We start from the raw sequence: 24206 nt of genomic DNA on the forward strand, positions 1-24206 counted from the left end.
CCTCCGAGTGAAAAAGTTTTTCCTCATATCCAACCTAAGCCTAAACTAGAGCATTTCCAGTTGCTGGGATGGGTTTCTAGCAGAGACAGAAGCAGTGAAAGTAGAGATGCTGTGGTGGGGTATGTTGTGGGAGGAAGCTAAGGGGAGCTAAGTGCAGCTGTGGGGGCGAGGCTGCTGGGATTCCTTCTTTTGTTGTCTTAAAATGCATAGTGTGGAGTTAAGGATTGTAAAACGTTGCCAGATTGACAGTTCTGGAGTCTGAAGCCCTCTCCCACATGACAGGTGCAGCACGTATCCTGGCAGTGCACGTTTCACCTCCCTCCTCCAGCAATGTTCTACTGTTACTTCTAGTGGTGAGAGGGGAGACCAGTCCCAATGGCCCGTCCAGTCCGCAGCTTTCTCCTGAAACTCCGAATCAGGGGGGTAATTATGCTGTCGACTGTGACGTGGAGGAAGGCTTGGGCACTGGACTGAGAATCAGCAATTCACTTCTACAAAGCAGGAGGGAGAGGTGGTGGATTTGGGGGATGTGTTTGGGGCCCCACTCCAGGAAAAAGCCAAGTGACCAAGAAGGAAGTTATTTCCTAATGGTTTCATGCCTTTGGGGGGAATCCAGTTGCTGTTTCAGAATCTGTATGTTTAAATCACAGCTCCCTTCCCCGTGTGTAGGGTTGTGTGAATTTAGTTCGGGAATTTAGCTCGGGAAAGCAAGGGAAGAAAACAACCGTCTATATATGGGCACAGTGGGCATTATCCTGCAAACCCAGCAAAACTCCCACCAGCCTTTGGGAGGGGACGGGGAATCACGTGTTCCATACTGTGCTCGTCTTTCAATTCATCCCAGATTCAGTATGCTCAGCTACCATGCCGTGACCCCCTTGTCTGTGATGCCCCTGGCACTCCCACCCATCTAGTTTGGACCCTGCCTCCTCCTATCTAGCTGGGACCACCCTCCAGTTTAGCAATATGGAAGGGGGATGGGCCATGACCCCTGACACCTGCTTATGACCCTCAAATTGGGAATGGAGTAGATGGCTGCACTTTGACCTCTTCCCCCAGAGGGCTCACTGTGCCAACCTCTTCATTGCGGTGACACATTACTTCTTGCTGCAGGGCCTTCATTTCCAAAGTAAGGTCACTCCTCCTGCTTCAGAAACAAACCCGTTTGTCTTGTCAAAGGCTGGCTCTCCTGCGTCCCTGGCACACCCAAAGATCTCACTGAAGTCAATACAGAGGGCATTCAGGGAGGGGAGGTTCCATCCCTAAATGTAAACTGAACACTCAGGAATACTTTCCAAACGAATGCTGCCAGGTGCTTAGGTAGGACATGAGTGGTATTACAACACAGACAGCTTGGTGAAGAGCTTTTGATTTTTTTCTGAAGACCAACAATGTCAATTTCATTCATGGATTTATTGTTCTAAGTAACATTTAATTTACTCTCCCCCCCACCCTTTTTCTCTTTCCCACCAGTTATTTGTTTTCTCCTGCGTGTGCCATGGCTGCCTGCCTGCCTCTGAGGCCCTTGATCTGTTGCGCTGTAGAAGACTAGAGCATCTTAACTTCCATGAAAGCCGTCTCCACCCATTCTGCTGGGCATCCTCCTTTCCTCTCTCCTCATCCAGCTGCACTGTGTCTGTCAGAAATATCCATCCAGGATAATAAAGATCATTGGGGGACACAGGCGGCCATTGGAGGAGGCTAGCCCTGGCCCCTTCCCTTGTGCTCAAAGCCCCTCCCCTCCCCTTCTGCCCTCCCCATCCACTTTTGCCCCCATCCCCCGCAGGAGTCCAGAGCACCCCCTAGCCCCAGCGCCGGGTGGCGAGGCTCCACTCCTGGTGCTCCGGGCAGCCAGCCGCCCATCCCTGGTGCCCCGGGCAGCAACGCTCTGTGCTCTGGGCAGCCGGGCGGCACAGCCAGCCCCGGTGCTCCAGGAGGCATGGCCAGCCCACGTGTGCCGAGTGGCAGTGCCCCCAGCCCTGGTGCTTGGGAGCCAGCTGGGCTGTCCCCAGCCCCAGTGCTCCGGGCGGCATGGCTGCAGTGTCCTCAGCACCGGTGCTCCAAGCAGCACGGCCCCAGCACCAGTCACCCTGAGTCCCTGTGGGAGGCAGGCCAGCCAGCCCGGGCCAGCGAGGGCAGAGCGCTGGGACCTGCAGAGCAGGGCCTGGCCTGGGGGCGGAGCATGGGCGGGGCAACACTAGGCTGTTTGGGGAGGCACAGCCTACCCCTGCCTACGATACCCAGCACCCATGGTGGGGGGGCCTTTTATTTAATTTAGAAGATTTTTCTTTCTGATCTAATGGAGTTAACCCATTGATGTTTCCTAAAGTAACCACACCAGCCACCCTCATGCCTCAGCAAGTAGAATAGTTTAGCACTTGGTAAATCTGAAGGGTTCTGATTATGTCTCAGGGCTCCTCAGGAAGATAGTGAACTCCCATTATACATGAAATAGCTTGGTTGGAATAGAACTGTAGTTCTCCAAAGAAGATGCTTTCTAAGGTAGTAGAAGTGCAGTGGGTTTCAGTCTGACCTGTGGGAATGGGTAGAAACAGATCATTTTCTGCCCTCCATGGCTACAGCAATTGGACCTGAAATAAAGACAACACATAGAAATGTGAGGAATCTTTATGTGGCTATAATAGATGCTATTTAGCCAGCGGCACCAACTCAGACCAGGAAATGTGTGCAAACACAGGCTGATCTTTAGTCCCTGTATGTAGTATGCTATCAGCTCTCCTAGTACTTACAATGGACCTGATGCTACATTGAAAGAAACAAGAGTTTTCCCATTGACTTCACTGGGCCCAGAATCTGGCCCAATGTCACAGACACAGTGGGTGCAAATTTCAACTAACAATTTTACTATGTGCAGAATAACAGGCTTGTTGCAAATAATGAGCCTGCAGTCCAGACTCAAGCAGAATTCCCATTGTCTTCAAAAAGAAAAGGAGTACTTATGGTACCTTAGAGACTAACAAATTTATTAGTCTCTAAGATGCCACAAATACTCCTTTTCTTTTTGTGAATACAGACTAACACGGCTGCTATGCTGAAACCTGTCATTGGTATTGGAATACTTGAAGACAATCAGTTGATACCATTGGAGCTTTACATTCCGAGCCTGATTCCTTGCATGCTACGGACACCCATAGGAGTTTTGCCACTACACAGGCAACAGGAGCGATGCCCCTGTTGTTAATAAGCTCTCTCCTTCCCTGACTTTCACCAGCACTTGCTACTTATCAGTCCCTTCCATCTAAGCAAGGCAGTTGTGTCCTCCATCAAATGCAAAGTCCTCCAAAGGCAGACTAAGTCCATTGGATCCCATATGTGTAAAGATCTTATTGTACTCCGAGGGGTTGTATTTTCCCCTTGTTGTGTAAGGCTCACTATCATTCACATCAGGTCATGCATGTATCTAGTGGGGAATCACTCTCATTGATGCAGAAATTGTTTTTGCTTTTCCTATTAGCTTGTTTGTTTCAGCTGAGCTTGCTTTCACTGCAGCAGGTCAGACCTATTCATGATCTTTCCAATGGATGTCTCTGAAAAAGACCTTCTCCTGCTTATGTCATGTAGGTTAGATCTGTGTTAGTACCACACAGGATAGGTTTGTGTTAGCATCACACAGGTTGGATTTGTGTTAGCATGGTGCATACTGGATGCTCTGCTGCATATCCTGCTCTTGTCACTGAGGTGGTGAGTATGTCCTGTCAGAAACAGCTGGGTGTGCACATTTTCTCCCTCCATATGTGTAAAAGGGTACATGTGTGCAGCTGGAGAGTGGTAGCTCTCTGATCATAGCAAGCAAACGTGGCACTGGTGGTTTGAGGGGAGTATGCAGCAGTTGGGAGAAAGCAGAAGTAATGAATTCTTTTCGGGGGGGTGGGTCAGAGGTGTCCAGCACCTGGTCTCGGGACTGGATCTGATGTGCTGGACATATTTCTACAACCCACATGGCATGTACAGATTCTGAATAATCTAAGCTTTTGTTTTAAAGAGAAGCATCTAACCCTCATGTCTGCAAATTTAACTTTCCAAATGGTATTACTACAGCCCAATCAAAATTGCTGCCAAATCTTTAAATTAAGGGCCCAATCCTTCAGCCCTTTTCCAGGCAAAACTCTTGTGAACTGCAGTGGGAGTTTTGCCTCGGTACAGATGCAGCTGCCAAGGTAAAGGCTGAGGTTCACTGGTGAGACTGTGTGTGTGTGTGTGTGTGTGTGTGTGTGTGTGTGTGTGTGTGTGTGTGTGTGTGTGTGTGTGTGTGTGTGTGTGTGTGTGTGTGTAACTTGTGCTGGTCTTGTTGTCCATCCTGTACTAGCTCAGTGGACAAAGGAATTGGGTCTCTAGGGCTGCCAAGCCAGCACTTTTCACAAGCGCTAGCCTCCCACAAAGCAGTCTGTGTCCCTGATTCTCCCACAGTGTTAATTAGATGGGATAATTCTGGGCTGCAGCTCCAAAGATCACACATGGCAGATTAGCTGCATGACTTTAATGGGAGACACGGGGCTAAAAAGCCCACACAAGGTTTTAGAGGCTTGCCTGGAAGATCCCTGACTTTACCTGCCTTTCCTTCTCTCTCCTTCAGTTTATTCAAGACAAAATAACTGTGCTGCATTTCAAAGGAAGCTGCGTGAATAAACACCCTGCAGTTAATTTCTTGCCTTCAATTGCTCGTTCATTTGTGGATGTCATATAACATAGTTTGAGCTGTTCAAATCACAATTTAAGCACCTTTCCACAGCAGATATTGTTTCTGAGGCTTTTTAATTGTGGGTGTTTATATTTTGTAATGTGTTGGTTCCTGTCTCCTTTAATTAATATTGAATGATCTAATCTGTGTCTGCTAAACAAATCTATTTTAACTCCATTAGAATAAGCCTGTAATTGAATGCACATAGGCTGTAATGGAGTAGGCAGCACTATACAATGTGTACATTTAATGGAACCACATATGGTCTGTAGATGCACTTAGCATTAGAATCATACAAGATTAGGGTTGGCAGAGACCTCAGGAGGTCATCTAGTCCAATCCCCTGCTCAAAGCAGGACCAACCCCAACTAAATCATCCCAGCCAGGGCTTTGTCAAGCCGGGCCTTAAAAACCGCTAAGGATGGAGATTCCACCACCTCCCTAGGTAACCATTCTAGTGCTTTACCACCCTCCTAGTGAAACAGTGTTTCCTAATAAAAAGAAAAGGAGTACTTGTGGCACCTTGGAGACTAACAAATTTATTAGAGCATAAGCTTTCGTGAGCTACAGCTCACTTCATCGGATGCATTTGGTGGAAAACATTTTTTTTCCCACCAAATGCATCCGATGAAGTGAGCTGTAGCTCACGAAAGCTTATGCTCTAATAAATTTGTTAGTCTCTAAGGTGCCACAAGTACTCCTTTTCTTTTTGCGAATACAGACTAACACGGCTGCTACTCTGAAACCAGTGTTTCCTAATATCCAACCTAAACCTTCCTCACTGCAACTTGAGACCATTGCTCCTTGTTCTGTCATCTCCCACCACTGAGAACAGCCGAGATCCATCCACTTTGGAACCCCCCTGCAGGTAGTTGAAGGCTGCTATTAAATCCCCCCTCACTCTTCTTTTCTGCAGACTAAATAGAATTGATGATACTCTGATTAGATGAGCTGCTTGGATGCTAACCTGTAAAATTTGTTTTCAATTGTAATGAGGGTTAAACGGGAGAAAGGTGCCCAATAGGGAGCCTTTTTCTTCTTTTAAAGAGTAGTTTTGAGTACCCACCCAACTTTAATGCTTTTGCTTCTTTGTTTTACAGAAAAAAACCATTGATGTTTACAGAAGAGAGGTAATGTGACCTTCGCTGCTTTGCAAATATTAGGTATTTGTCTATTATTATTGTTGGAATTTGTGTTGCATTAGTGCCTGAAGATAGGTGCTTCTCATACACACAGATCAACGTTGTTCCTGCCTCCAAAAGCTTTCAGTCTAATGCATTTTCAGGAAATCGCCCCGCATTGCACTGCCCTCATTTCTAGCAATGGTGGGAAAGCTCTCAGTGGGATAAAACAACGTGGTGGTAAAAACACTCCCATCATTGCTGAACGCTGATGGAGCTGCACCCGTGGTAGAGCCATGATAGGAAATATCTCCAAAGTTGCCAGCATAGAGACAACCAAGTAGCAATGATAATTGCACACCTAAATCCTCCAGAGCATCTGGAGGTGATCAGACTCACTATGCAGACAGAAGTGCCATTGCAGCTATTATTCCATTATTATAGAGCATAGGGAACTCCGGCTAATTACTTGCACATTATAGAACATTCTCGTGACATTTGAAAAACCCTCATGAAAATAACCATGGTGATAAAATAATTCAGGGATTCTGGACTCCATGGACACCCACTTGTTAGGGGTGATGCAGAAACTATTGTAACTGTCCAGCTATCTTGCAGAAGGGATGAAGTAGATGACCAGCTTTCACTCACATGACTGCAATTCTGCTAACTACAAACCATATCTGTGCCTCTTAGATCATGTACTATCAGCAAGTCCTCATGAAGTCCACAGTGAAGTCTTCCGTCTCCCTTGGAGGGTAAGTTCTGATTCCCTTATGCCCCTACATTAATTAGTCTTAAATTCTCTTCCGTTAATGAGATGATTAACCTATTTACTCTGAGAGCTGGTGACTGAGTAGGGCAATCAATTGCATGGTCTCACACTGTGTTCTTTACACACAGTGTCTCAAGGCTGTGTAATAACTGGATTGGAAACTGGTGGTAAAACCTAGGTCACCCATAAAGCAGAGAAGGCTCTGAGTCCCAATCCTGGCATGAAGGCTTAGTTCTGCTTAGCCATAAACTGAAATGGGAACAGGATCAGGTCTTTCATTAAGATTCCAGTTATAACCAGTGGGAACTTTGACTAAGCAGGGACTGAGTATAGGTACCCTATCATATTCATCACCACCACCATTGTTTTGACAGTAAGTCAGTATTTTGAAGGGCCGTGAATGTCACCCAGGTTCTGGGTTAAAAGAAAAGGATTGTTTGTGAAAACAGAGTGGAACAAAGCACCATCAATAAAGAAAACTTTCTGGTTCCAGCAGTGGAAAGCACCTGAACTACCAGTTTGTTAGACAGATAATGTATCTGGCGGTGGAATCCAGCTGTACAGTATCAGAATGCAACAGCTGCTTTTCACAGGCTGCTTTGCTGTGATTCAGCTGTGTCTGTGTCTCCCATCTGTTTGCTGTAGTGGGCTAAGTGACCAATGGAGATGGACACTTCCCCTCCCCACCCTCCACAACCCACTTTGCCGCCGTCAGCTGGGTGTCAGTGTTCTAGTTCCTGATGTGGGTGTTCTGCAGAATGCAGTGAATGAAGTCACTTGGGGGGGCGTGTCTACACTGCCCTTGGCAGCAAGCCTCCCAGCCCGGGCCCACAGACTTGGGGTTGTGGGACTTGTACTGGCACTCTAAAAATAGTTGTGCGGACAGCACTTAGAGGCTGAGGCTGGAGGTCGGGCTTTGAAGCCTAAGGAGGGGAATGAACTTTAGAGCCTGAGCTGCGACGTCTATAAGGCTTTTTTCAGCGTGGTAGCATGAGCCCCTAGAGCCTGTTGACTCTGGGTGCGTGGCTCGGTGCCGCGGACAGTGTAAACGTATCCTGGTTGTCCCACATTATTAAAAGTGGTGTCTGAAGGATAGTCCAAGTGACGGACTGCCCTTCCTCCCCTGTTCCTACTCCCCATTGGGGTCTTTCCCAAACAGATCCCTTATCATGCCAATTACCTGCCGTGCTCTCAGAACAGAAAGGCTCTTGGGATGGGAGACTAACAAATTACAAAGCATGTTTACCAAGGACTGCTGCTATGTGACCTGGGCGCTGGAAACTTAGATGGCAGAAGATTGCCAGTGATGGACACTGACTGAATATCCAGCCATACCGTCATAAGGACCTAGCTAGATTTGATGTGGGTAGTGCTCGATTGGCAAAGAGGTTACAGCACTTTGGCATTTGCCATGAAATTAATGCCCAACCTCAGACATAGGTCACTTATTTTCTTGCAGAGGTTTGCATGTGCTGGGAAGTTACGTTGGAGTCCAGTCTAGGCACATCAAGCCCTACCAGCTGTTTTGCATATAGTGCCACCCTCTCTTGCGATTTTACTGCAAGTGTCATGAAATTTGGTGTTTTGTCTTAAAGCCCCAGCTCTTGGCATCAGACGATCCCACTTTTCATTTAACCCCCCTGCCGAAGTTTCTGAACCTCATGGTTGTGGAGGAAAACCTGAGAATGTGACCTCTAGAGACTCAAAACCCAGAAGGCAACTCCCTTTCCCCAAAAATGTATTACAGGATATTTAAACAATCATGAGTTTAAACCAATCTCATGATGTGGGGCAGGGGCTCATCACTCAGGAATTTTGAGTGCTTGGGATTGGCAATGCTGGGACAGGGGCAGTTGGGGGCCTGGGAGATTCATAGATTTTAAGGAGAAGAGACCATTTATGACCATCTAGTCTGACCTCCTGCCTAACACAGGCCAGAGAATCAATCAACCGAAAGCGCAAGGGGATGGCGATGTGTCTTAGTGGGATAGTATTTGGAATTGCACACAGACAAGTCCTGCCTTCTCCTGGGGGTGTAGAGAGCATTCAGGTCGTGGGACTGGTGCAGCCCTGAGGATTTGGGAGGCTGTGCACCTCTTACCCAGCACTGTGTGGCTATGGAGGAAGGGCAGGGAAGGACAGCAGGGTCCCCGAGCCCTATCCCCATCTCCGTCACACAGGGAGGCCACCATTCCTATCATTCGGCTGAATCAGTCTCCATGCATTGGTGGTGCTGCTGCTCCATGCCCCCTGGAGAGGATTCCTTCCCCCAGGCCCTGCAATCCACCTGGTACTGAGCCATGGTACCCGAGAGCGGATTGCCCCAGGTGGGTATGAAATGGTCAAAGTCTTGAGGAAGGCCTGGGAGGAAGGCAGTGTGGGCTAGTGGTTATAGCGGGGGGGAAAAGGAGTCAGGAGTTCTTGTTCTGTGCCTGTCTCTGCTTCTGTCTCCCCTCTGTGGCCTTGGGCAGGTCACATATACCTCTCTGTGCCTCAGTTTCCCAGTCTGTGAAATGGAGCTGAGGACACTTGCCTACCTCCCAGGGATGCCGTGATGCTTAATTAGCTAACGGTTGCTGATGAAACACCTCACACAAGAGTGACTAGCCCTGTCTCTATACGGGGTCAAACCCAGTCTCTAGAGCTAAGCTTTCCTCAGCTTTGAGGAAATGTGGCCCTTAAGCCAGTCTCAGAGATCAGGCCTTATTAGTTAGGGCAGGATCAGTCTCCAGACAGTATGCACACAGCAGAGTGCTTTATTGATCCAGGAGGAGCTGGAAAGCCTGGATCATTGGAGGGACAGTGCAATGTAACCTGAGCTGATGGGTTTATATTTGCAGCTCATTAGAATATATGGATTGGTCTGAATGATGCGAGCACTGAACGCCTTGGCATTTCCACTGAGAAAACAGTATCAAGTGTGCTGGTGTCAAACCCCAATGCTTTGGATATAGTTATAGGATCTGTGCCAAGTTATCTATTAGCATCACTGCGGTGGACAGCGCGCACCCAGCTTTGAATCCGTGACAGCAGCTTAGCCTGGGATGAATTTTAAACACAGAAACCAGACAAATTTTTCAAAAGTGAAGAAGGGGAAAAAAACTTTCACAGCGTGTTAATGAAATTGGTTGTAATTACAAGTCTGGCCGGCACCTGGAGGTGGGACATTAAATATTTCTCTGCTTTTCTTGAATGAGAACAAAGAGACTTTTTGGCTTCATTTGTAAAGCAGCTCAAAGTGCTCTGCAGAGTAATGAGCTATACAGTAGCTATGGAGAGGAACGTAATAGCTAGCTGGGGCATGCTCAGCCAGGTCCCATCTACCCAGGGTTCACTGAGACAGGATGCTGGGCAGGACAGCCCCTGGGAGGGAACCCATTGCAGCAAAATTTAAAAGCTGCTGTTTTTGTAAGGAAGCTGTTCAAGGTCCTTCTTGAAGTTGTCCCCGTCCATCCATCCATCAGGTTGTCTGGATCCTAGTTCAGGTTCCTGCAACATCCGCTTTCCTTTCTGTCTGCTCCCTTCCTCTCATATCAAAGCAGCATACCATTCTGTGAGGGAATCTGAGCTCCCGATTCCTGGATTCTATTCCTCGCTCTGCTTCTGAAGTCACTATGTGACCTTGGGTGTGTGTCTTAAGTTCAGCTCCCAAACACTGGGACCCCCCCCCAAGATTACTGACCACTTTTGAAAGACAACATACAGGCCCACGTTTGGTGGGTGTTTTTGTTGCGTGTTGTGGCTGGATGGGAAAAGATTCATTGTTCTTATTAATTATTATTCACATTGCAGAGGTCCCATTCAGGATCCAGGCCCCGTTATGCATGCACTTAGGAAGAAGTCCAAGCCCTGTGTAATAATTTCCTTAGGTTTATAAACATACTGGTTGAAGTGCTGCCTACAGCCGATCATCTTGGTTTATTCTGAATTATTTTCAGGCTTGTGAAATACAGTGAACAGTTCCTCTCCAATGATCCCATCATGTCTGGATGCCTCCCCAGCAACCCCTGGATAACTGATGACTCTGAGTTCTGGGAGCTCAATGCAAAGCTGTATGTATTTGTTCTCCCTCCAACTCGTGGCTTACAAAGCCTCTATATTGTGGGATATTGGAAAAAAAAAAAGCAGCATTGACCTAATCATGATATCCACTCTCCTGTGATAAGTGGCAATGCTTTCCTATTCTTAGCATGTGAAGTAGCTTAACAGTGAAAAGGTCCTTGGGCAGTGTTGATATCTGTACTTGCAGTACTATCTGCCTTCTCTTTAACTGTAGTCTTCCTTAATAGTGTGGGAGTTCATAAATTCATACCATGCCTCTGGGCCTAATTCTGCTCTTGGATGAGTGTGAAGGGCTCCCATTCACCTGAGAGCAGAATGTGGCCAATTATGAACAAGGGAGCCTACTTAGCTAAATTATAGGTGTGGACCCCAGTCCTGAGGTCCTAGGCAGGCAAAACTTCACCAAGAGATTTCCCTGCCTAAGGACTGAAGCATCAGACCCATACATTGTGTGCCCTAAGGGATCTATTCCATTGCAAGTGCACACATGAACTGGTCAGTTAAACTGGGTACACCGCTGTGTTGTGTTGCTGAAGGGATGCAATGCCCCCACACATTGCAGCCTCCAGACGTATATTTTATGTTGGATTCTAATCTCTTGCCAATGTAAATCAGCAGTAGCAAGCCAATGGTGTGGTGCCAGTATAGAACTGGTGTAAATCAGAGTAGAATCGGCCCCTCATTCCTGATCCCACTGTGCAGAAGGTTGTTTAATTGCCACTTACCTAGTGGGCTGACCTCAGGAGCTCATTACAGCAGACCAGAAAGCAGACAGCGCTGGGAAATCTCTTGGCACCCCAGTGAAGGGCGTTCTGTTTTTAATTAATATGCCAAATCCCGCAGTGAGCAGTGACCTGACTCCAGAGGGAAACGATGGTGTTTGTGCTCAATGTAGTGCCCATCTTTAAAAAAGGGAAGGAGGAGGATCTGGGGAACTGTAGGCCAGTCAGCCTCACTTCAGTCCCTGGAAAAATCATAGAGCAGGTCCTCTAGGAATCAATTCTGAAGCACTTAGAGGAGAGGAAAGTGATCAGGAACAGTCAGCATGGATTCACCTAAGGCAAGTCATGCCTGAGTAATCTAATTGCCTTCTATGATGAGATAACTGGCTCTGTGGATGAGGGGAAAGCAGTGGACCTGTTATTCCTTGACTTTAGCAAAGCTTTTGACACGGTCTCCCACAGTATTCTTGCCAGCAAGTTAAAGTAGTATGGGCTGGATGAATGAACTATAAGCTGGATAGAAAGTGGCTAGATTGTCGGGCTCAATGGGTAGTGATCAATGGCTCCATGTCTAGTTGGCAGCTGGTATCAAGTGGAGTGCCCCAAGGGTTGGTCCTGGGGCCGGTTTTGTTCAATATCTTCATTCATGATCCAGAGGATGGTGTGGATTGCACCCTCAGCAAGTTTGCCGATGACACTGAACTGGGAGGAGAGGTAGATACACTAGAGGGTAGGGATAGGATACAGAGGGACCTAGACAAATTTAAAGAATTGGGCCAAAAGAAATCTGATGGAGGCTAAACAAGGACAAGTGCAGAGTCCTGCACTTAGGACAGAAGAATCCCATGCACCGCTACAGACTAGGGACCGAATAGCTAGGCAGCAGTTCTGCAGAAAAGGACCTAGGGGTTACAGTGGACGAGAAGCTGGATATGAGTCAGCAGTGTGCCCTTGTTGCCAAAAAGGCAATGGCATTTTGGGATGTGTAAGTAGGGGCATTGCCAGCAGATTGAAGGACATGATCGTTCCCCTCTATTCGACATTGGTGAGGCCTCATCTGGAGTACTGTGTCCAGTTTTGGGCCCCACACTACAAGAAGGATGTGGAAAAAATTGGAAAACATCCAGCGGAGGGCAACAAAAATGATTAGGGGACTGGAACACTTGACTTATGAGGAGAGTCTGAGGGAACTGGGATTGTTTAGTCTGCGAAAGAGAAGACTGAGGGGGGATTTGATAGCTGCTTTCAACTACCTGAAAGGGGGTTCCAAAGAGGATGGATCTAAACTGTTCTCAATGGTAGCAGATGACAGAACGAGGAGTAATGGTCTCAAGTTGCAATGGGGGAGGTTTAGGTTGGATATTAGGAAAAACTTTTTCACTAGGAGGATGGTGAAGCACTGGAATGCGTTACCTAGGGAGGTGGTATAATCTCCTTCCTTAGAAGTTTTTAAGGTCAGGCTTGATAAAGCCCTGGCTGGGATGATTTAGTTGTGGGATTGGTCCTGCTTTGAGCAGGGGGTTGGACTAGATGACCTCCTGAGGTCCCTTCCAACCCTGATATTCTATGATTCTATGAAACCTTTGCAGAGTGGAGATCCCTACCAGGATGCGCGTGGAGCGATGGGCCTTTAATTTTAACGAGCTGATGAGGGACCCGAAAGGCCGCCAGAACTTCCAGCTGTTCCTGAAGAAAGAATTCAGTGGTGGGTCTGTGTTCCTGTCACTCCCCCATCACCCTCTCAGCATCACTACAGCATATTTACAACACACGGTGGTATTTTTAGAAAGCCATTACCTTATAACAGGGGCAACGATCTGAGACAGTAATAGGAAGTCTAAAGAAGTGACAAGAAAAGGAGTACCCGTGGCACCTTAGAGACTAACAAATTTATTAGAGCATAAGCTTTCGTGAGCTACAGCTCACTTCATCCGAGTGAGCTGTAGCTCACGAAAGCTTATGCTCTAATAAATTTGTTAGTCTCTAAGGTGCCACGGGTACTCCTTTTCTTTTTGCGAATACAGACTAACACGGCTGCTACTCTGAAACCTAAAGAAGTGAGGTTGACGTTTGATGAGACAGGTTGTAGAGTCAGTGCATGCAATGCCATCTAGTGGCAGAGGACATAAAATACAACAGCAAAGAACTCACTCTGCAAAGTGAGCTGGTTTGTTGCCAGACCACCTAAAATCAACTGATGCTAATAAGAAATTGCATATGTCAATTTTATATGCACTTAGGGTGAAATTCATCCTTGTGCAGAGAGCCATCATAAACCTATGCCAAACAGAAAGCCTCAGGGTGACTGTCATAATCGGAGAGTTTCAGGAGCTTGGCCAACAAATATTGAATCAAGTGAATTGATGTCTGAGTGAAATAAAAATCCTCAACTCATTTTCTTTGTCCCTCTCCCACTCTTGTCACTGATCCCTCATTGTTCAGGAGAGAACCTGGGGTTCTGGGAAGCCTGTGAGGACCTGAAGTATGGAGACCAATCCAAGGTCAAAGAAAAAGCAGAAGAAATTTACAAGTGAGTGTTAGGATGCCTTGGTTTTCAGTCCATCTTCCTGATGTGTTGCCATCCCTATCCTTGTCTTGTGTTGCTCTCCTTTAGGAAAAGTGTATTGCTGAGTATCTGCCAGGATTTCCTTTGGGAGCCGGCATGAAGCATGCATGTGGGATAGTCCCACTGTAGGAAGAAAGTCTCTTTAAATAAAGAAAAGAAACATTGTTTTATTATAAAGCAACTTTTCCCCCTCCCCTTTCCACCTACATGATTCATACAAGGGAGAGGGTTAGTCTTTCTGGGAGACAAAAGCTCTGGGTTCTGCCTAAGTCTTATTCTGTGACTTTCAGCCTCCTCTATCCAGTCTGGAGAATGGGGATGGTATTATGTCCGTACTTCTCATTAGTGTTATGAGGCTTCATTAATTAATATTTGAGAACACGCTTGGAGCTTTCTGGATGAGGGGCTAACCCAAAGTCCATTGAAGTCTCTGGAAAGATCCACATTGGGTTTTGGAGCAGGTCCTGAGTGCAAAATATTGTTAATACTGTAAATTGTGGCATCAAAGCATGTGATTGTAGAAAAGGAGTACTTGTGGCACCTTAGAGACTAACAAATTTATTAGAGCATAAGCTTTCGTGAGCTACAGCTCACTTCATCAGATGCATTTGGTGGAAAAAACAGAGGAGAGATTTATATACACACACACAGAGAACATGAAACAATGGGTTTATCATACACACTGTAAGGAGAGTGATCACTTAAGATAAGCCATCACCAACAGCAGGGGGGGGAAGGAGGAAAGCCTTTCATGGTGACAAGCAGGTAGGCTAATTCCAGCAGTTAACAAGAATATCAGAGGAACAGTGGGGGGTGGGGTGGGAGGGAGAAATACCATGGGGAAATAGTTTTACTTTGTGTAATGACTCATCCATTCCCAGTCTCTATTCAAGCCTAAGTTAATTGTATCCAGTTTGCAAATTAATTCCAATTCAGCAGTCTCTCGTTGGAGTCTGTTTTTGAAGCTTTTTTGTTGAAGGATAGCCACTCTTAGGTCTGTGATCGAGTGACCAGAGAGATTGAAGTGTTCTCCAACTGGTTTTTGAATGTTCTAATTCTTGACGTCTGATTTGTGTCCATTCATTCTTTTACGTAGAGACTGTCCAGTTTGGCCAATGTACATGGCAGAGGGGCATTGCTGGCACATGATGGCATATATCACATTGGTAGATGCGCAGGTGAACGAGCCTCTGATAGTGTGGCTGATGTGATTAGGCCCTATGATGGTATCCCCTGAATAGATATGTGGACAGAGTTGGCAACGGGCTTTGTTGCAAGGATAGGTTCCTGGGTTAGTGGTTCTGTTGTGTGGTGTGTGGTTGCTGGTGAGTATTTGCTTCAGATTGGGGGGCTGTCTGTAAGCAAGGACTGGTCTGTCTCCCAAGATCTGAGAGAGCGATGGCTCGTCCTTCAGGATAGGTTGTAGATCCTTGATGATGCGTTGGAGAGGTTTTAGTTGGGGGCTGAAGGTGATGGGTAGTGGCGTTCTGTTGTTTTCTTTGTTGGGCCTGTCCTGTAGTAGGTGACTTCTGGGTACTCTTCTGGCTCTGTCAATCTGTTTCTTCACTTCAGCAGGTGGGTATTGTAGTTGTAGGAATGCATGATAGAGATCTTGTAGGTGTTTGTCTCTGTCTGAGGGGTTGGAGCAAATGCGGTTATATCGTAGCGCTTGGCTGTAGACAATGGATCGAGTGGTATGATCTGGATGAAAGCTAGAGGCATGTAGGTAGGAATAGCGGTCAGTAGGTTTCCGATATAGGGTGGTGTTTGTGACCATCGCTTATTAGTACCGTAGTGTCCAGGAAGTGGATCTCTTGTGTGGACTGGTCCAGGCTGAGGTTGATGGTGGGATGGAAATTGTTGAAATCATGGTGGAATTCCTCAAGAGCTTCTTTTCCATGGGTCCAGATGATGAAGATGTCATCAATGTAGCGCAAGTAGAGTAGGGGCATTAGGGGACGAGAGCTGAGGAAGCGTTGTTCTAAGTCAGCCATAAAAATGTTGGCATACTGTGGGGCCATGCGGGTACCCATCGCAGTGCCGCTGATTTGAAGGTATACATTGTCACCAAATGTGAAATAGTTATGGGTCAGGACAAAGTCACAAAGTTCTGCCACCAGGTTAGCCGTGACAGTATCGGGGATACTGTTCCTGACGGCTTGTAGTCCATCTTTGTGTGGAATGTTGGTGTAGAGGCTTCTACATCCATAGTGGCTAGGATGGTGTTTTTAGGAAGATCACCAATGGACTGTAGTTTCCTCAGGAAATCGGTGGTGTCTCGAAGATAGCTGGGAGTGCTGGTAACGAAGGGCCTGAGGAGGGAGTCTACATAGCCAGACAATCCTGCTGTCAGGGTGCCAATGCCTGAGATGATGGGGCGTCCAGGATTTCCAGGTTTGGGTAGCAGATAGAATACCCCAGGTCGGGGCTCCAGGGGTGTGTCTGTGCGGATTTGTTCTTGTGCTTTTTCAGGGAGTTTCTTGAGCAAATGCTGTAGTTTCTTTTGGTAACTCTCAGTGGGATCAGAGGGTAATGGCTTGTAGAAAGTGGTGTTGGAGAGCTGCCTAGTAGCCTCTTGTTCATACTCCGACCTATTCATGATGACGATAGCACCTCCTTTGTCAGCCTTTTTGATTATGATGTCAGAGTTGTTTCTGAGGCTGTGGATGGCACTGTGTTCTGCATGGCTGAGGTTATGGGGTAAGCGATGCTGCTTTTCCACAATTTCAGCTCGTGCACGTCGGCGGAAGCACACTATGTAGAAATCCAGGCTGCTGTTTCGACCTTCAGGAGAAGTCCACCCTGAATCCTTCTTTTTGTAGTGTTGGCAGGAAGGTCTCTGTGGGTTAATGTGTTGGTCAGAGGTGTGTTGGAAATATTCCTTGAGTCTGAGACGTCGAAAATAGGATTCTAGGTCACCACAGAACTGTATCATGTTCGTGGGGGTGGAGGGGCAAAAGGAGAGGCCCCGAGATAGGACAGATTCTTCCGCTGGGCTAAGAGTATAGTTGGATAAACTCCCTGAAAAAGCACAAGAACAAATCCGCACAGACACACCCCTGGAGCCCCGACCTGGGGTATTCTATCTGCTACCCAAACCTGGAAATCCTGGACGCCCCATCATCTCAGGCATTGGCACCCTGACAGCAGGATTGTCTGGCTATGTAGACTCCCTCCTCAGGCCCTTCGTTACCAGCACTCCCAGCTATCTTCGAGACACCACCGATTTCCTGAGGAAACTACAGTCCATTGGTGATCTTCCTAAAAACACCATCCTAGCCACTATGGATGTAGAAGCCTCTACACCAACATTCCACACAAAGATGGACTACAAGCCGTCAGGAACAGTATCCCCGATACTGTCACGGCTAACCTGGTGGCAGAACTTTGTGACTTTGTCCTGACCCATAACTATTTCACATTTGGTGACAATGTATACCTTCAAATCAGCGGCACTGCGATGGGTACCCGCATGGCCCCACAGTATGCCAACATTTTTATGGCTGACTTAGAACAACGCTTCCTCAGCTCTCGTCCCCTAATGCCCCTACTCTACTTGCGCTACATTGATGACATCTTCATCATCTGGACCCATGGAAAAGAAGCTCTTGAGGAATTCCACCATGATTTCAACAATTTCCATCCCACCATCAACCTCAGCCTGGACCAGTCCACACAAGAGATCCACTTCCTGGACACTACGGTACTAATAAGCGATGGTCACATAAACACCACCCTATATCGGAAACCTACTGACCGCTATTCCTACCTACATGCCTCTAGCTTTCATCCAGATCATACCACTCGATCCATTGTCTACAGCCAAGCGCTACGATATAACCGCATTTGCTCCAACCCCTCAGACAGAGACAAACACCTACAAGATCTCTATCATGCATTCCTACAACTACAATACCCACCTGCTGAAGTGAAGAAACAGATTGACAGAGCCAGAAGAGTACCCAGAAGTCACCTACTACAGGACAGGCCCAACAAAGAAAACAACAGAACGCCACTAGCCATCACCTTCAGCCCCCAACTAAAACCTCTCAAACGCATCATCAAGGATCTACAACCTATCCTGAAGGACGAGCCATCACTCTCTCAGATCTTGGGAGACAGACCAGTCCTTGCTTACAGACAGCCCCCCAATCTGAAGCAAATACTCACCAGCAACCACACAACAGAACCACTAACCCAGGAACCTATCCTTGCAACAAAGCCCGTTGCCAACTCTGTCCACATATCTATTCAGGGGATACCATCATAGGGCCTAATCACATCAGCCACACTATCAGAGGCTCGTTCACCTGCGCATCTACCAATGTGATATATGCCATCATGTGCCAGCAATGCCCCTCTGCCATGTACATTGGCCAAACTGGACAGTCTCTACGTAAAAGAATGAATGGACACAAATCAGACGTCAAGAATTAGAACATTCAAAAACCAGTTGGAGAACACTTCAATCTCTCTGGTCACTCGATCACAGACCTAAGAGTGGCTATACTTCAACAAAAAAGCTTCAAAAACAGACTCCAACGAGAGACTGCTGAATTGGAATTAATTTGCAAACTGGATACAATTAACTTAGGCTTGAATAGAGACTGGGAATGGATGAGTCATTACACAAAGTAAAACTATTTCCCCATGGTATTTCTCCCCCCCACCCCACCCCCACTGTTCCTCTGATATTCTTGTTAACTGCTGGAATTAGCCTACCTGCTTGTCACCATGAAAGGTTTTCCTCCTTCCCCCCCCTGCTGTTGGTGATGGCTTATCTTAAGTGATCACTCTCCTTACAGTGTGTATGATAAACCCATTGTTTCATGTTCTCTGTGTGTGTGTATATAAATCTCTCCTCTGTTTTTCCACCAAATGCATCCGATGAAGTGAGCTGTAGCTCACGAAAGCTTATGCTCTAATAAATTTGTTAGTCTCTAAGGTGCCACAAGTACTCCTTTTCTTTTTGCGAATACAGACTAACACGGCTGCTACTCTGAAACCTGTGATTGTAGGTGGTTCCTGAGGTGGTCATTCTGGCGAAAGGGAGGTTTACTACCCTAGGGTATGAAAAAGAACCAGGGGTGAATTCTGGCTGGCAGTTGAAAGCACTTTTCGTTCCATCCATGGAAGCAGAACAGTCTCTGTTAGTTCTCACCTCATGAAATTGACTGTTTCTGGTTTCAGACTCTTCCTGGCTCCAGGGGCGAGGCGCTGGATTAACATTGATGGCACAACAATGGGCATCACAGTCAAAGGTCTCAAGCACCCTCATCGCTACGTTTTAGATGCTGCTCAGACTCATATTTATATGCTCATGAAAAAGGTTTGTCATTTGCTTACAAATCCGGATGGCATCCCAGCTTGCCTGTGCCTTTCAGAGTCTCTGCATGCTAGCTGCCATTGCTCCCAAGTGACCCCTATTTGAAAGGAGACCACTTGCTGCCATGCAGTGGGAAAGAAATGGTTCATGCCATCCCATTGTAAGGCAGCGTGCTCTAGTTAGTGGATAGAACTCAGGGCTATGAGCTAGGAAATTCCAAATTCAAATCGTAACTCTGCCACTGACTCACACTGAGCCTTGGACAAATCACTTAGCTCCTCTACGTTTTTCCTATCTGTCAAGTGGGGATGATGAAACTGTCCTATATTATAAGGCTAGGAGTGACCATTATGATCATCTAGTATAACACAGGCCACAGAATTTCCCTGAATTAATTAGTGTTGTGAGGCTATATTAATCAATGTTTGTACAGCACTTTACGGTGCTATATGCATGTTGATTGTCGTTATTGTTTTCTGGAGTTATATGCCCACCCTATTAGGCATCTATCATTTTGCATCCCAGATCAAGTCAACATGTGGTAGGATGCACATTTTAGCAGAGTGTGTTCCAGCGATAATTGTGGGAAGGTTCATAATACTGGGATACAAATGTGTGACTTTTGTGCCAAGAACATATGCTGTGGTGCTGCTCCTGAAAAGTAAGCTTTTTGTCCTGGGTTTACATGCACTTTCCCCTGGTCTGTAGATCTGATGTTTGGAGCTGTGTTGACTCTCAGCTAGATCAAGGCAGTATAGTCCATTAGACTGTGGTAACAAGAAATAAAGCCACAGCTGAGACTTCTCCTCACATATGATCTACACAGGACACTTAGAAAAGAGGGGCATTGGGGGCCAGATCGGCATATGGGGAAAATTGGCATTGACGTCAATGGAGCTGTGCTGTTTTGCACCAGCTGAGGACATGGCCCAGCACTAGATCTTGAAGCACACTGCCATGACAGTGAGGGTCCATCTACACTGCAGTAAAAGACCCCTGGCTGGCCCGGTTCAGCTGACTTAGGCTGGTGGGATCCAGGCTGGAGGGCTAAAAATGGCAGTGTAGATGTTTGGGCTTGGGTTGGAGCCTGGGCTCTGAAACCCCACGAGAGGGGTGGGACTCAGAGCCCAGCTCCAGGCCAAGCCCGAACGTCTATTTTTAGCCCCGCAGCCCGAGCCCTGTGAGCCTGCGTCAGTGGACCTGGGCTCTGAGACTCGGGGAGTGGGTTTTTTATTGCAGTGTAGATGTAGCCTAAAAAACCTTAGTCTTGACCTAGGCTCATCAATCCCCTTTTCATTCTGAATTCTACATCGGGGACTTTCCCGTCTGATGAGAAGCTGTTAGTTTTAATGAATGAGATCTGCTGGGCAAGATTTCCAATTTCTCAGCCTCATTGGCTCCTGAGATGATTTTAATTAGGCTGTTTGCAATCCATAACTACCGGTTTCCCTTTTCCCCCCAGTAGGACTCTTATGGTCGCTATTTAAAGTCTCCAATATACAAGGAGATGTTGGCCAAGGCCATTGTGCCCCAAGAGACAGTGAAAAAAAGGCAAGTAAATTGGGGTGTAATTTTGGGTTATGTGCTTTTTTTATTGTACTGGGGCTACAAAGAGCCTGAGTTTCAGCTAAATGACTATGATTTAGACATTTGTTTAATTACAGTGGATATAAGTCTTGCTGATTACCCTGTTTGTTTGTGAACCTCTGGAAACGGCTTGTGTTCAGTCAGTGCCTATCTGGCAAGTGCTAAATCTTTTTTGTGATTGCTGAGCTAATCATTACCCGCCTCAAGAGAGGTGCTGTACATCAGGCCTGAGAGAACCTACGCAGGGTTAAAGTGATCCCATCCAAAGCCCTCTGGGTTTTAAGACAAGATGGGGTAACTATGTTCTTCTCCATGGCACTTGGCATTTGTGTGGTGTTAGCGCTCACAGCCCTGTGTTCAGGTAGCTATTTACACCAGTGCAAAGCAGAGCAGAGTAATAGTGTCTGACACTCCCTTTTGCACTGGTGGGAATGCTGGCACAAGGTGCAAGGCACTGGAAAATCAAGCTCCACAAGACTGTTTCTAGATCAAATGCTGGCTTCTCACATCAGCTGGCACAGCAGTTTCAGGGACTTTTGTGGGGGGGAGGGATAGCTCAGTGGTTTGAGCATTGGCCTGCTAAACGCAGGGTTGTGAGTTCAATCCTTGAGGGGGCCATTTAGGGATCTGGGGCAAAAAAAATTGGGGATTGGTCCTGCTTTGAGCAGGGGGTTGGACTAGATGACCTCCCGAGGTCCCTTCCAACCCTGATATTCTATGATTCTATGGCTTCAGGCAGCCTGGTTTAAGTACAGCCGTCTCATCAGGCCAGACTTACCATGTCAGAGCCAAAAGGGGTGGCTGCTGCCTATGGGACAGGGAGCTCCTCTTTCTCTGTGCCCCTGACAGCCCATAACCCAGCAAGTAAGGAGTAGGGGCCTCACAAGCTCTGCTCTCATAGGGCCAGATCCAAAGCCCATTGAAGTTAACGGAAAGACTCCTGCTAACTTCAATGGGCTTTGGATCAGGTTCTTACTAGGGGCCACCAGTCCCAATGGCAGGTCGAGTTAAGGTCATTGAGGAGGAGTTACAGATGCCAGCTTACCCCATGCTTCAGGCACGTTGGGATCCCTGTCAGGAGATTGTGTCTCCTCTGCAGAGACACCGGCTCTTGATTTGTTCTTGTTTCTTATCAAGTGGTGCGGAACCCTGGTCCAGGGCTCTTCCAGGCACTACTGCAATAGTAGATGATAACTGATCAGGATTCCCCCCTCCCCCGCCCCCAGCAGATGCAATGTGCAGTTCAGTAACACACCCAGCAGCCACCACTGTCTTGCTGCCGTGCCGCACATCCTGGAGAGGTCGCTTGTAATTCTGGCAAATGCATTAATGTTTGCAGATAGCTGCTCCCGGGATGTAATATTCACACTTCAGACAGCATCCAGCAGATGCTGAGAGAGAAAAACACATCAAAGGCTGCTTATTTGATACTTGTTTTCATTGTTGTTGATAATGATTCCATCATGGAAAAGCAAAGGAAGTGGGGAGAGAGAGAGAGATCTGTACATCACAGAGGACATGAAAGCTCCTGTTTAAACAGCCAGAGAGGGGCATCACAGCACGATATGCCTTGCGAGTAGAGGTTATAGAAGAGCCTTGCTCTAGGTCTGCTCAGGATGGTGTAAGGTGAAACCCCTCATGAAGGGAGGGAAGTAATTTTGCAGCCAAACAGGCAGTGCATTTCACTAAAGAAAGCATTTCGGGCCGGGTTTGAGCATTGGTCTAACGGTGTTTCTCAACCTTTTTGAGACTAGGGCTGGCTTGCTGCCTTCCTAAACTGTGTCAGGGAGATCTCAGGGACCAGTGCCGGTCCACGGACCGATTGTTGAGAAACACTGGTCTAACTACCCCCTTTGAAGTCAATGGTAAAGTGCCCGTTGATGTCACAAGCAGTTAGGCCAATGTAGGGAGCATTTGTAAAAATCTCACCCATCATTCCCATCCCTTCTAGCACGTGTTTGATGATTAAGGACAAAATGGCCCCGATCCTAATCCCATTGAGGTCAGTGGCACAACTCCCATTGACTTCAGTGGTTCAGGCTCAGTGTTAGTTGCCTGCCAATGTGTATAATGGAGGGGTAGTTTGCTACTCCCATATCTGGGACTAGGAGCAAGGACCCTTTGTCTGCTGACAGCTCTGCAACTGATTTGTGTGGCTTCAGTCCATTCACTGAGGCCATGTTTGCTTTTAAAATGTGCATGCTCCATAAACCTCTTACTTTGCACATGCATTTTCCTAATTGGCACAGTGGTGGAAATGACGTGTGCACTAATGCACGTTTACAAATCAGGCTCTCCGTCTCTCTGTATCTCAACATATCCTCCTGTGAAATGGGTATTATGTCACCTGTCTCCCAGTGCTGGTGGAATTCATAACCAGCTGCTGTTTGAAAGCGCCCTGAGATCTTTAGCTGAAAGATGCGATCAAAGTGTCAAGGATCAGCATCATATGTTATCTCATAATGCACTGCCTTTGTTCAGATGCTGTGACAGGAGACCACATGCACACCTCACACAGAGCCTCTGGGATTTAATTGAATGGGCTGTTTCTGTAATTGGTATTTCTTCTCTACCTGAGGCCATCTGGATGCTCAGAGATTTCAGGCCAGGCGCTTCTTGCTCAGCAAATTGCTGTGTTATTTGCTGTCTGTCAAAAACAACCGTCTCTTACTTTGGAATAATTGGCACCAGCCAAGGGAAATTTGGGGGTTATTGTTGGACTTGGGGTGGTGTCAGAATTTTGATGTTTCTATATCCAGTGTCCTTTCTAAGTGAGACGGAAGAGGGGGCTTGCTGCTATTTTACAGCCATTTTCCCTGGTTATGGCCAGATTCTGCCACCTTTATTCGTGATAAGTCGTACCTTCCTATGCAGATCGTTCCACTGATTTCAGTGTGAATTCAGAGTGATTACGGGTGGCAGAATTCCCAGCACAATTTGAAATTCATGACATTTGAGCAGTTTGGCCAATTCAAATCTGGTCCCATTTTCATGACATCTTCATGCCACTGTAGAGCCTTTCCCAGCTAAGTGGTTTATATGGAGTGTCTTAATCCTGCACAATCTCACCATCAACTTTCTGCTTGTATGAAATTCCGTAACAACGGAACATCTGGGTGGTGTGCAAATGGGCTGGGAGATGAATCTGCAGGAAATGCCTTGGGAAAAGTCTGCTCAGTGCATCCTGCGGCTGAACTGCAGTGGGACGATAGTCACGTGCAGACATAAACATTTGCAGCATCGGGGACTGAGTCTGGGGCCCAGCCTGGCTCCTGAAGAAGCTCCAGCGAGTTCTGATATTGATGTTAATTGTGGTAGGGCCGGGGCCTTCGGCTGGGTTCTGCTGAG

At 47.0% G+C, this 24206-nt stretch overlaps 1 protein-coding gene across 3 annotated transcripts in view; it reads left to right on the top strand.

Moving 5' to 3' along the window:
• Positions 1-24206, top strand: part of RGS9 (regulator of G protein signaling 9) — a 73889-nt gene that overhangs the window by 37911 nt on the left and 11772 nt on the right. For 2 of the 3 annotated variants that reach the window (XM_038371022.2, XM_043496397.1), the window contains exons 10-16: positions 5800-5829; positions 6517-6578; positions 10534-10647; positions 12969-13084; positions 13822-13909; positions 19136-19274; positions 20737-20822. In XM_038371022.2, coding sequence (XP_038226950.1) covers positions 5800-5829; positions 6517-6578; positions 10534-10647; positions 12969-13084; positions 13822-13909; positions 19136-19274; positions 20737-20822 — 635 coding nt within the window. The remainder of the gene's footprint in view (positions 1-5799; positions 5830-6516; positions 6579-10533; positions 10648-12968; positions 13085-13821; positions 13910-19135; positions 19275-20736; positions 20823-24206) is intronic. The other variant, XM_043496396.1, reaches the window with a different exon arrangement.

This window comes from Dermochelys coriacea, chromosome 14 (genome assembly GCF_009764565.3).
Source record: "Dermochelys coriacea isolate rDerCor1 chromosome 14, rDerCor1.pri.v4, whole genome shotgun sequence".
In the NCBI taxonomy this organism is placed as follows: domain Eukaryota; kingdom Metazoa; phylum Chordata; order Testudines; family Dermochelyidae; genus Dermochelys; species Dermochelys coriacea.